Here is a 13,381-nt window from a genome sequence, read left to right as displayed (position 1 = left end):
CATCAGCTATTTAGATAGCGCCACTAATTCCGCAGCGCTGTACATAGAACTCACTCACATCAGTCCCTATTGGAGCTTACAGTCTAAATTCTCTAACACACACACTGACAGAACAGAGAGACTAGGGACCATTTTAATAGCAGCCAATTAACCTATCAGTATGTTTTTGGAGTGTGGGAGGAAACCGAAGCACCCGGAAGATAACCAATGCAAACACGGGGGGAACATACAAACTCCACGCCGATAAGGCCATGGTCGGGAATTAAACGCATGACCCCAGTGCTGTGAGGCAGAAGTGCTAACCACTAAGTCACCATGCTCCCTTCATGTACAAAAATAATGCATAAACATGCACACTTCTAGAATACCATGGAGAGAGATCTTAAGTAATGTAGTCACACATTACAAATATCATGCCAGAGGACCATACCTTCAACATGTCTGTCCCTGCCAGCGGGACAGGGGGGCATGACACATTGGACGGGCTGTTGTCACGCCCCTAGAGAGCTGCTTAGTGCTGGTTCAGCCCACAAAATGTCTGTCTCCACCGTGTCTAGACTAGCGATGCTCAGGCTCGGTTCCCAGAGAACCGAACACACCCGAACTTAGCAGATCCGAGACGAGCATAGTCGGTACTTTTGCGCGTCCTCGGAATTGAAAAGAGGAAAAACATCATTGTTACGTTGTCGGATCTCGTGAGTTTTGGATTCTATAAGTACCGCCCTCCACAGTGATCCAGCGCCATTTCACAGAGGGACACAGAAGGGGTAGCACAGTTTTTGGCAGTCTCTAGGGCAGGTGGGCAGCATCATAGCTAGAAAAGAAAGAGGGGTAGCAGTGTTCTTGAAAGTCTCCAGTGACATTCAGGAGAGCTCCATTGCTAATTGTCATTGCTGAAATACAAATAATAGGGCTGGCATGCTTGGTCTTCTAAATCTGCAGTCACATTGTACTGTGTTATCAAAATGGATTCACAGCAGTACACAGAAGACCAAAGCTTTATTGAGACAAACACAAACAAATCTAGGGAAGGGTGCAGAAATTAAGGCAAGACATTCAACAAAACTTCAAACAGAATGGGTTGGGGGGGGGTAAGGGAGGGGGAGACACAAGCCTAAGGTTTTATTGAATAAACAGACACATAGGGGGAGAAGGAGAAGAGGGAGACAGAAAATTAATCATCTTCCTCATCCTCAGGACTATCAATGGTGTTATAGTCTCTTAGCAGGCCGTGGATCAGCCTGCGACAGTCCTGGATGGTAATTTTCTCCCTTTTCAAGATGAGGCGATTCCTGGCAAGCCAAATAGCGTCCTTAAAATAGTTCATAAGGCGCCAGGCCTCCTGGATTTCCCCAATGGTGTGGGTCCCAGGAAATAATCCATGAAATACCAAATGGTATGAAAGGCAAGTTCTGGGCACACTGTCCTTAAATTCATGTTCCAAGGCATCCAACAGTGCCTGTGCAGTGGGGCAGTCCCAAAAAATAAGCTGTGCTGTTTCCCTTCTGCTGATGCAGGAGGAGCAGTGGACATATCTGCACAGGTTATGGGAGTGCATGAATGTCCTGAGAGGCAAACCCTCCTGGATAACCATCCATGCAATGTCTTTGTGTCGATTAGTCAGCCTCTTAGAGGCCACATTCTCCCACATGTGTTTTGTTGTTGCAGCAGGGAGCCCTGGAACAGACTCCATAATATATTTAGCTCTGAGGAGCTTGTGGACAGTTTTTGGCTTCCACAAGTCTGAAGTTCCTGCAGATGGTGCTCCCTCACAAACTGTCCAACATCCAGGTAAAACCAAGGTGTAGTCCAGTTGTAAGGAAAGGAGCTGTCCCACTTGTCCCAACCAAGGGTCCTCCAAAAAGGCAGGGGGAAAAAGCGAGACAAGGACTTCCCAGCAGAGCAAATGTTCTTTTCAATAAGACTTCTGCGGAGAAGGCTCGCAGCATTGTCGGGATATTGAGGATACCTTTCCCACCTTTGAGGGGCTTCTTGTACATAACCGCCCGCTTCACTCTGTCCACATATTAGCTGTAGAATTACCACAGTTATCCAAGGAACGGGTGGAGCCATCAAATGAACCATAACTGATTTCATGATTCATTCTCAGTTTCACTGTACCAGCCATGTGCTCAGGGTGATGGCGATCTCCTCCTCATCATCATCCAAAGCTTAGTCTGCAGGGGCCTGTGACACACCCACTTGTTTTCTCAGGTCTCTTAGCTGTTCTTTAAACTTTAAAGTGTACCGTCCTGCCTCAGGGCCTTCTCTGTATTATTCTTCTGATGTGCAGTGTATCTCTCGTGTACAAGCTCTCTTAAATCCAGGATTTCATCCGGTGGGTCACGTTTCATCCTAAGTACGGCCTCCTCAACCGCGTCTAAATAATGGTTTAAATCTCTGTTCAATGCAGCGCATTCAAACATGACAGATTCCATGCTGCCCACATGTTCCATGTCACAGTCTGTCTGAAGCAGATCTAATGCCACTCCAGATGTAATATCCATTCCTGTGTCTACATAAGTTTGGCAGTTCTTCAGGGATGAGAGGGAGGTATCCACAGAGGAGAAGGCGATTAAAGATGAAGCACCATCAGACATGGTTTAATAAAGTAGAGTTCATTGACAGCACTGTTAGGCTTAAGGCAGCTAAGCTATTGTTAGCTTGTTTTGTGGGGTCCCAAACAAACCAAGCACTTGCACCACAAAAGTGGTGCCGCTTGTCGCTGGAGTGCTTGATTTGTTAAAATGTACATGTCCTTTTCAATATCTTACATAAGGGTGTTTGGGAGGGCCCAAGGACAATATCATCTTGCACCACTGTTCTTTTCTGCCACTGCTGTGTGGCAATGTGTCCTAGATGTGCTAAGAACTGCCGTGTGTTTGTGTCATTGCTCTGTCACTTACCATCCAGCCAGGTCACTGAAGTCTTTGTTTGAAAGTGTATGAAACTAATATTGTGACCTGTTAGATGGTCAATATTGACTACAAATGACTTGAAATTAGTGTTAGTGAGGTTAATAATGTAGGGAAAAAAAGAGCAAAATGATGTGATTTTAGAAAAAAAATAAATAGGAATTTTAAAAACAAATAGGGATCCAAAACCAAAACCAAAACACACGAGGGCGGTTTTGCCAAAACCAAAGCACAAAGTTGATCCAAAACCAAAACCAGAACACGGGAATCAGTGAACATCTCTAGTCTAGACAACAAAATTCACTTTAAATTATACATATTGCTTAATGTACGTAATCATAGTAAAACGCAATACATGTAGGAAAACCGCCAACTGTGCAAACTGAGGGTAGATTCAGTTGGCCACGTTACTGTCAAAAGTAACGCGGCCCGGCGCACCGTTACTGTTAATACGGTAATTTTAACCCGGAAATCAGTGTTAAACATTACCGTACTAACGGTAATAATGCACACTGTTACTGTAGTAATGGTACACAGGCCACGTTACTTTTGTAAGTTTATATGGATAAAACTATCTTTAAATTGAATTTTATTGCCATATGATGTAATATACTTGTAATCTGCTCCCCTGTACAGCTCAGCAAAATAAGTCTGACCAGTTTCAAAGGCATCCAGTAAATTAGAGAACAGCACCTTGGACAGCGGTACTGAGCTAACCATTTAAAAGCCAGAATTGTTGCATCCACATAAGAGGACGACCACCTTTGTACATTTTTACCCGTAAACACTCCCTGCCCCTGAGTAGTGGTATCATTGTAGACCCCACCATTAGCTTAAAAATGGCCGACAGCAGAACCAGTGCAGACGCTTTGGGTGTTTCGTCTAATCTGGTACATCTATTTTATTAGCACAAACTCTGTTCAGCTCTGCAAGTTCTCAGAAACTTTCCAGCAGGTGTGATCAGAGATTCAATCATGGTAACAGTAGGGGTCTTAGTGAACTCTGTTATGCAGGCGAAAGGCCAAACTTTAGGCTAAAAATGTCATAGATCTTCCGGCTTGTGAAAACCCCTAACAACAGTAAGTATATCAATTGCTTGAAGATGTTTAGTCTGTGTCTAGCAAAGAGACACTAATGAAGACACATATAAACCTTTAGTAACTATAATACAATGTTATAATTTTATCTAATGGAATTAGTGCAGAATCCCGTTGTATTTTATCATAATAAACAAGCGATGTTCATCTACTTATAGACTTCGAAAATAATATCTGTATAAATAGTGAGTTCTTATGTCATCATCCATTAGGAAAATATTATAAGGAATAATTAATCCACTTTTGTAAATGATTATGGATGCGAGACGTCCCTTTGGATCTCTGTGGCATATTAAAGTCCTTGGGCTCCTCTGTGTGAGAGGTGCGGTTCTTATCTTCACTTAAAAACCATGGTACTCACATTATTTTAAAAGGATCTGTCTTATCATGGAAGTAATACGTAATGTTTTTCATGCATGTGACATGCCAAATAGGGTTTATGACTTCGGAGGGGGCGGAGGAGCCACCTGCTCCCTAATGGGATGCGATAGAAGATTTGGCTGGGGCCAAAATGTGCGAGACTAGTTTCATGGAATGTCTAGAAAGATTTTGTGGGGGATAAGAGAGGAGGAATATCCATGGGTCTGAGAATTTGGGGCTTCCATCGTTAAGTTGAGAAGTCTATAGATCTTCTGCCAAAATAAAGTTAACTTGGGGCAGGTCCACCAAATGTGGAAGGAAGTTCCCTTTAGGCCTCAACTCCTTCTGGATTGTATAATAATTTTATGAACATTCAGAGGGATATTAAACTGGAACCTACTACGTTTTAAATCAGAAAATGTTGTGTAAATCTCTTCTTGCTGGTCAAGCACAGGTTTTGAGAGATGCTTTCTCCAAAGTGTAACACTAGGTGAAGATAAGCAAGTCTTTTGCTATTTTACATGCTTATTTGGCCACTGGGGGGCGCTGTGCCATTAGAGTATATAAATTGTTTTTATATTAGCATAGCAAGCAGCATGTCAGCTCAGACATAGTAACATATACAGATGTGCATAATTAGGATCTCTGTACAAGATGACTTAAACCCTTAGAAATGTCTATTACTGTATCCAGTGTAAGGGAGCGACATCGACATTATGAGACAGTGTGGTTACCTTTCCAAGCTATAGCTATAGATACAGGTTGGTTTTAATGCCGCATCCAGTGAACAGGGTACAGGAAGAAAGCAGAAATCTTGCCAGCGGCACGGTACAAAAGAAAGCAGATTGTCTGAGGAAAAAAACCGAAGCCTGGAGCTTGCTGCTTCTTCAAAACCCTCCCTAAGGATTAAGATAGGAAGGAAAAAAACTGGAAGAGATGAGCCAAGAAAGAAATCTGCTCCGAATCGAGCTATTAACACTCCGTATTCCAGAACGGCCTTCATCGTCCAGTGTTACTACAAAAGTCAGTCTGCATGACGGCGGATATTAGTGTTACTTGGTAACTGTCACTCTAGAGTCACAGAGTACAGATTTGGGCAAGTAACACTCGCTTGTACCCACTTGTGCCCAAAGCTGTCTTACTACGCCCACCAGGAAGCCGCAACATTTACACATTCAAAAAGCCGAATAGTAAAGTATGAAAAAGACAAGTGTGATAATGAGGATGTTTTAGGAAATAGCCGGTATATTTGAAATCAAATCACTTACTGTACACTCCGGCTTTTGTACCAGATAAAGTAAATCAATATATACTGACTTCAATAAGTTCTACAAGCTCAGCCTCTGCTGCCTGGGAGTTGCGATGATCAGACCTCTCATTGAGAACAGTATTATAATATAATACTACAAAAAGGGTAAATTCCATTAAAGTTTAAATGCTTTATCTACAAGAAAGGTGAGATGTAATTGGTTAAAAAAAACACCTTTGCATATGCCTATGTTGCATTGAACAGTTATATTTATTTATTAAGTCACTGAAGAATGTTAGCAAAGTGAAAAGTCTGCGTGTGTACTATCGTCACATGTCCTCCCATCTACACTAAGCCAGGAGCCGGCCTGGCCCTCGGCACCAAGAGTCAGCCTGGCATCCATAAAATACAAATTCATGTTCATAGCATATTGTGCGCTATATAGCTCTGTATCTCAAACAGACCTTATGCCAATGAATGCAACTGCATGCAATTCATGTCCGAACGCAAATGACACTTTTAACTGCCTACAACTTGAAAATGCCGCCTGATGATTGATACAGCATAGTATTTGATTTAAAAACTACACAGATGTGTGCCCCTAGCTAGCACAGAACATGTGTATGCAAGTAAGGCAGACTATATAACGCATTTTATGTACATTATGCATTGAAAGCATCTTTATTTATGTAAATTATGTAAAAAAAAAAAGCCTAGAATCAGTCTGGCATCCACATTAAACCAATTTTTAACTTTGCATCTAAGTTACACCGAACGTCAGTCTCCGCATCTATGTTACACAGAGATTGAAATATTTTTCAAACTTTTTATAATTAAATATGTAAAACATTAAAATAAAGTAAACATTCTACAACACGTTCCTCTTTACCTCACATGCTGCACCCTCCTATTTAGTGTACTTATTCAGTGGCGGTTATACATCTGCCTCTAAGCCCCTTGCCATGCACTTTAAGCAGACCTCAATATAGTCCTCTACTGATCACTATGAGGAACACATTGTTTATTCTCTGTGACTCGCTGGATAGACCAGAAGAAGTTGCATGCAACCTCTGTCCACCGGTGAACGCAGACCGCAGTGCAGAGCAATGCACAAGGGACTGATACAAACACATCAGCATCAGGATGAATAACATGTCTTTAAACATGTAACACAGGCTGTCATCCACAACATATCTTCTGAAGCGTCCACACAAAATAGGAGCACATGTAGTCAGTGTGTGAAGTATAAAGAACACAAGTGTGATGATGGTATATTGGAAATGCATGATATCTTTTAAAAGAGATCAATAAGAAACATAATCTACGCTCACAACACACTTCCACTGAAGTGGAACTAAACACAATAAAATGAAGCCGCTTACTGTATACTGAAACTCCGGCTTTTGAAAACAGTTAATGAAGCAATAGATACTGATTTCAGTACATTCTGTGATATCAGCCTCTGTTGTCTGGGAATTGCTGTGATAATATCTCTCAGAGAAAACAGTATTGTGACTTATATACTAGAAGATGTACAGGCAAACTTGTTATCTACTCTGAAGAAAAGTGATAAGTGAACAAATACTAAAAAAAAGACCTTGGATATGCACATGCTGATTTGAACAGTTCATTTATCCAAGTTACTGAATTAAAAGGTGGGAGGAACGCTAGAAAAATATGGCAGCTTCCAACAAACAAAGATTAATTGATTATTTGAATGACCAAAGCAGTAAACAGCCAATGAAAAGCATAACCTAACAGTTCTCTACCACAATGTGTAGTTAAAAGTCCCTTCTTCTTAAAAGAACCCAACCCCCAAAACAGTAATGTTCAGCTATAAACTATAAAAGTAAAATATATAGTTTTCCTTTCCATTGCATTACCGGTAGGTGGAGTTTCTCATATCTTTAGAACAGTGCCCTGAGGCAACTCAAAAAGCTGGTACTGCAGTCATTTGAGCGGCTGTGACTCAGTTTGCAAATCAAGCAATCAACAGAGTGCATTTCTGAAAAGTAAGTTTGCCAAGCTGTCAACCATTATGTGTCTGCTCTGTCAGATAAACCCCTCTCTCTTTACCAGACAACCTGCTTCAGCGGAGTGAAAGAGTATAATTGGATATATTCAGTCAGGTATAGACACTTCAGTTATGTCATGTGTATTTTTCAGCTCAGTAACACAGAGACTGTAATATAATATAATACACAGGCTTCATGCCCTTTAATAACTTCAGTGTGCTTGCCTATGGTTGTCTGGTTGAAGAGGGAAAGGCCAGTCTCTTTGAAGGTTGTTAAACGTGTATAAGAAAGAGTTTTGTTGGAGTCATTCTCCACACAGGGCCACACTGCCAGGGTACATGAGAGTGGATGGGAATGCAGAGGGATTAACAAATGATAATATTGTCTATGATAAACATCCCCCAGAATCTCAGCTCAGGGAATAATAATCAGATGACAGGAAATTATCTTTGTAATTGATTTTTTATTCTTAAATATATGTACATGGCATCGCTTAATGACTACCACGGTTCCCCATAGAAACAACATGTAAAATTCAATTAACAAAGACTGATCTGAACTCTCTGTTGGTAGATAGATCCTGCTTTATGTTTCATTTCTGGAAAATAATAAAAATAAAAAAAAAGAGCATAATTACTGATTTTTTTTTTGATTTTTTTTTCCTTCCTGAAACATTCCTTATTTTAAAAACAATAGTTTTTGCTTGGTAATATAATACAAGCACTCAACTGATTGACATTATAACTGGGCCACTTTGAGCATGGATGGTAGGTACAGTGTACCTGTCAGTAGAGATGACATAAATTGTTGCGAAAATTTGCGCAAATTGAGTTTCGCGGCGAAACAAGACATTTTTCAGGGGCGCGAACTTCCTGCGATACAATCTTGGAGTACCATATTTCCTTTGCCATTCTGTGGAATATCATTCTGCACTGGTATTTGTAAATTTACATTTCACAGAATATATGACTAGAGCTCTGAGGACGATGGGGAATCCATCTTGCTGTGTTGTGTGTTTGGGGCAGGTAGCCAACCCGCCGGCAAAACGTGAAATTTTGAGGCCAAAGTACGGAACTATTTTTTTCTTAAGTTTTGCTCATCTTCACCTGTCACCTATACACAGTCTACGCAGCCATTTTGTGGGTGGGGCCGTTATTCACTAAGAACCAATGACCTCATTAAGACAGCATATGGCCAAATTACTAGAAATAATGACATCACGGAGACATCAAGTGCCTCAATTACCTCACTACCTCCTAGTGAATTGCACTGGACCTTACACATTTCTTTCGGGTGGAACATGTCGATGTATTATATGTCACTGGTAGGGCTTAATTTGAGGACCAATGACCAGTATGTATGAAGAAGGGGATATTACACAATGTGGAAGCAGCACCAGTCTCTATCCATGTCTACCTTCATATTTGTTGGATCTATCCTCAGTACAAGAGAACAGATAGAAGCTACCCAGACTGTACAAACAGACGACTGTCTGTGCTTTACAGCATCCGATCCTGTTATCAGCAATGAACATGGAAATCTTGGTGAATTATACAAAACATTAGCACAGATTGTAAATGGAGAATATCTGACTGTATCCCAGAGATATGAAAGGATCTTTTCACAACGCCATGTAGCATACAAGCATCAAAACCGACATACGGAAACCGTGTAATCGCCACAGTCAACAGAAAATTAACCAAGACCAATTAATCCAGCCAACCAAAACTGACAACTGCATATTAATACAACAAAACGCAACATGAGAAAATAATGCATCACTTTCAGGGGCTCCTGTAACCGGGCTGTAGGATTTTGGGAGCAGAAATATGTAGTGAATCAACTTGAAATATTAATGTTAATTTGCTGTCATTGTCTAGATTAGTGGATTCTGTCTTAAAAGTAGATCAAGGGGTAAATGTATCAAGGGTAGAGCTTCTGGTGGGTTTGAAAAGTGGAGATTTTGCCTATGACAACCAATCAGATTCTACTTATTGTTTATTTAGTACATTCGACTAAATGAAAGCTAGAATCTGATTGGTTGTCATAGGCAACATCTCCACTTTTCAAACCCGCCGGAAACTTGCAGCTTCAAATATTTACCCCCTGATAATACTTAAAATGACAATATGAGCCTTTGGTTGCATCTAACCAATACAAAGGTTTACTTAAGGGATGAGACGTAAACATTTCAGTTGCCACCTTAAACCATTAGAATAGTTTGGTCATCCTAGATTCCTCTGTTTAAACATAACCTAAATTATTTCACAGGTAAACTCCAGAATATAAAGACAAATGACACAAAGCCAGAACCAAAGAGAAGACTGAACACATTAACAGATGTAAGTACAAGTAACGGAGAACTTACCGCATTGTTTGGTGCTGCAATGTATCTGGGTCAGTGGCGCTCACTGTGATCAACGCGGATCCAACCGGGATGTTTTCCAGCGTCGACACTTTCATTGGGTCGGGGTGGAAGACCGGACCCTCATTTACGTCTAATACATTGATCTGAACGGTTGCAGTGGAGCTAGACCCATAGCCCACATCTGGAATAAGAGGATCTTCATTTTCAACCTTGATCAGCAGAGTGTGAAACGCCAAAATCTCACAATCCAATGGCTGGAAGGCAGAAAGGGAGCGTATTGTCAAAATATAAATATATATATATATATATATATATTCACAACTGTCGGATGAATTTTTAGCAAACACATTGCATTTGTGGATACTATTACTGATGTGAGTTCCCTGGGTATTACTACAGTCTGCTGGAGAAATTGATTGTACTATATGCCATATACTGCCAGTGTCCTGTAAGTGCATTTTTTTTCATGCAATAAAATTGGCCTGATTGATTGGAGACTTCTCTTGTGTATCATACAGCGCCTTCTGGCTACAGGTGATAAATAATGCATGCGTATTTTCCATGCCTGCGGCATTGGCATCACAGAGACCTGGTAATGGCATGGATAGATGTGGGCATGGTATTGACAGATCAGGACATGGCTTAATTTGTCAGAATCTTCAACTGGGAAATTTGTGTGTTATGATTTATTGTCTGTCATTACTTTTATTGTACTTTAATTATATAGAGCCAACACATTCTGCAGCATCGTACAATCAGAGGGATAAATTGGGACATGCCAAAATAGGGGCATATATAGAAACAAAAAGGAGAGAGGGGTCTGCTCACTAAAACTTACAATCTATATATCAAGTTACATCACTTCTACAATCTTAGCCATTACAGACTGGGAACTCTTGCCATGATCGCTCTCATAACTCAACCCAACTGGCGCAATTTCAGGAAATGTTGGGAGGTGTCTCCTGCGCATCTGCCACAGGAAGCGCTAGACACACCTCCTTTTTGTGTACAAACGCACCATGATTTGCACCATGTGCATGTTAGGAGATATGCAGACTTGTGTAGTTACTGTATTGTACACGCTGATGGCAGATACTTTTGTTTAGGGAACATGTCTACTTCTATGTGATTTACACATAGATTAAATAAGGATTGTTGTAGCAAAGATTGATACTGATAGGACAGTTTATTTTTTCAACCAAAATCATAATAGATTTTTTAGTCTAGAAGAGAAGAAATTGAGTCTCCAGCTGTGAAAAACGCTATAAGAGCCTCAAAATATTGAACATACTCCCAAAAGAACTAGTATTGTCAGACACTGTAAATTATAACTATTATTGTTATTACTGCAAAACAGGGCATATATAAAACAGGGACAGACACAAGTTGTGGAAACAAAGGGTGAGGGGGGCAGAATGCTCGTTAGAGAACTTACAATTTAGTGGGAAGCTTTACAGCTGGTACAAGAGGAGTGAGTGTGACTCAGAGAGGAGACTGAGACAGTTGTGCACCGTGTGAGTGGTACAGGTAGGAGTACGGTAAGCTTTAAAACACAACAAAGGGGATCAGTTGGGAGAAGTCTTGTGGGTGGGAGTGAGAGGCGGTTACCGGACGCGCAGGTCAGAGGTAGATCTGTGTGAGGGAGAGTGTTTTGAGATGGGATTTGAGATGTAGGAAGGGGTGGTGGTGTTGAGGGTTTTGTAGGGGAGGATGAGTAAATTGAATTGGATTGTGGAGGATATGCCAGTATAGGGATATGTCGAGTAGTGTGAGGAAGATCAGTCTTACTACGACATTTAGGAGGGATTGATATAGGGACAAACAGGTTAGGAGTATACGATACACGATTGGTTGCAGTAGTTGAGGCATGAGATGATGAGAGTATGGATAAGAGCTTTGGTTGTATCTTGTGTAAGAAACGGACGTATTCTGGCAAAATGTTGAAGACATAGAACTGCGAGAGAGACTGGATGTGAGGTGTAAAGGGCCAGGTAAGATTTGGGTGGAGGTGGTAATTCATGTAATTGGGAAGATGCTACATATTGATAGGTAATACATACGAAGGAGGGATATCGGTTACTGTACACATATATATTATTTTGAAGATGTGCAACACTGTGTATATCTTATAACAAAGCTCATTCTGGGCTATACATTATGTCCACTAAAGGCTGATATACAGCATAATAAATACTATTAGTTCTCCTGTCCTCACTCTGGAGATTCTATCACTCACCTGATTCATGCTGCTCTCTCAGAGTTATGAACACAGAACACTATTGCCATCATTATATGACAGAACTATGTATACCAACATTTCTTATTCCAGCAGAGTAATGACAAAGATAAATAAAGAGTTATTAAAAATGGATGAACACCGAGATGAGAGCAGGAACTCTTCATATATTCTGTATAAACGGTGGAAAGAACATTCCCCCATTTTTTAATTCTCTACTGTTTGTCAGTGTCATTACCGAGGGCTGTGTTCTGCATAGATGAGAAGGATGGGAGGCAGATTGCGGGGAATCCCTGCACCAAGCCTACAAAATGTTATAAAGGACTGGATGTATAGAGTTATGTTTATAAAGGACTGGATGTACAGCGATATGTTATAAAGGACTGGATGTACACTGATATGTTATAAAGGACTGGATGTACACCGATATGTTATAAAGGACTGGATGTATAGCGATATGTTATAAAGGACTGGATGTACACTGATATGTTATAAAGGACTGGATGTATAGAGATATGTTATAAAGGACTGGATGTATAGAGATATGTTATAAAGGACTGGATGTATAGAGATATGTTATAAAGGACTGGATGTACAGCAATATGTTATAAAGGACTGGATGTACAGCGATATGTTATAAAGGACTGGATGTACACCGATATGTTATAAAGGACTGGATGTACAGCGATATGTTATAAAGGACTGGATTTACAGTGATATGTTATAAAGGACTGGATGTACAGCGATATGTTATAAAGGACTGGATGTACAGCGATATGTTATAAAGGACTGGATGTACAGCGGTATGTTATAAAGGACTGGATGTACACTATGTTATAAAGGACTGGATGTACACTGATATGTTATAAAGGACTGGATGTACAGCGGTATGTTATAAAGGACTGGATGTACACTATGTTATAAAGGACTGGATGTACACTGATATGTTATAAAGGACTGGATGTACACTGATATGTTATAAAGGACTGGATGTACAGCGATATGTTCTAAAGGACTGGATGTACAGCAATATGTTATAAAGGACTGGATGTATACAGATATTTGTAGTTGCGGTTTGATAAGGGATGACGTGTTTACATATCCATCAAAAGCCCTACTCTGTCTCACATTAAGGGACCAC

At 40.5% G+C, this 13,381-nt stretch overlaps 1 protein-coding gene across 3 annotated transcripts in view; it reads right to left on the bottom strand.

The window, feature by feature from the left end:
- The window catches only part of CDH13 (cadherin 13), a 651,169-nt gene that overhangs the window by 57,238 nt on the left and 580,550 nt on the right, over positions 1–13,381 (bottom strand). For all 3 annotated transcript variants that reach the window (XM_075189159.1, XM_075189158.1, XM_075189161.1), the window contains one exon: positions 10,005–10,258. In XM_075189159.1, the coding sequence (XP_075045260.1) occupies positions 10,005–10,258 (254 nt within the window). The remainder of the gene's footprint in view (positions 1–10,004; positions 10,259–13,381) is intronic.

This window comes from Mixophyes fleayi, chromosome 10 (assembly GCF_038048845.1).
Source record: "Mixophyes fleayi isolate aMixFle1 chromosome 10, aMixFle1.hap1, whole genome shotgun sequence".
NCBI lineage: Eukaryota > Metazoa > Chordata > Amphibia > Anura > Limnodynastidae > Mixophyes > Mixophyes fleayi.
The sequence above is the reverse complement of the archived record's forward strand: the minus strand, read 5'-3'. Positions and strand labels throughout refer to the sequence as shown.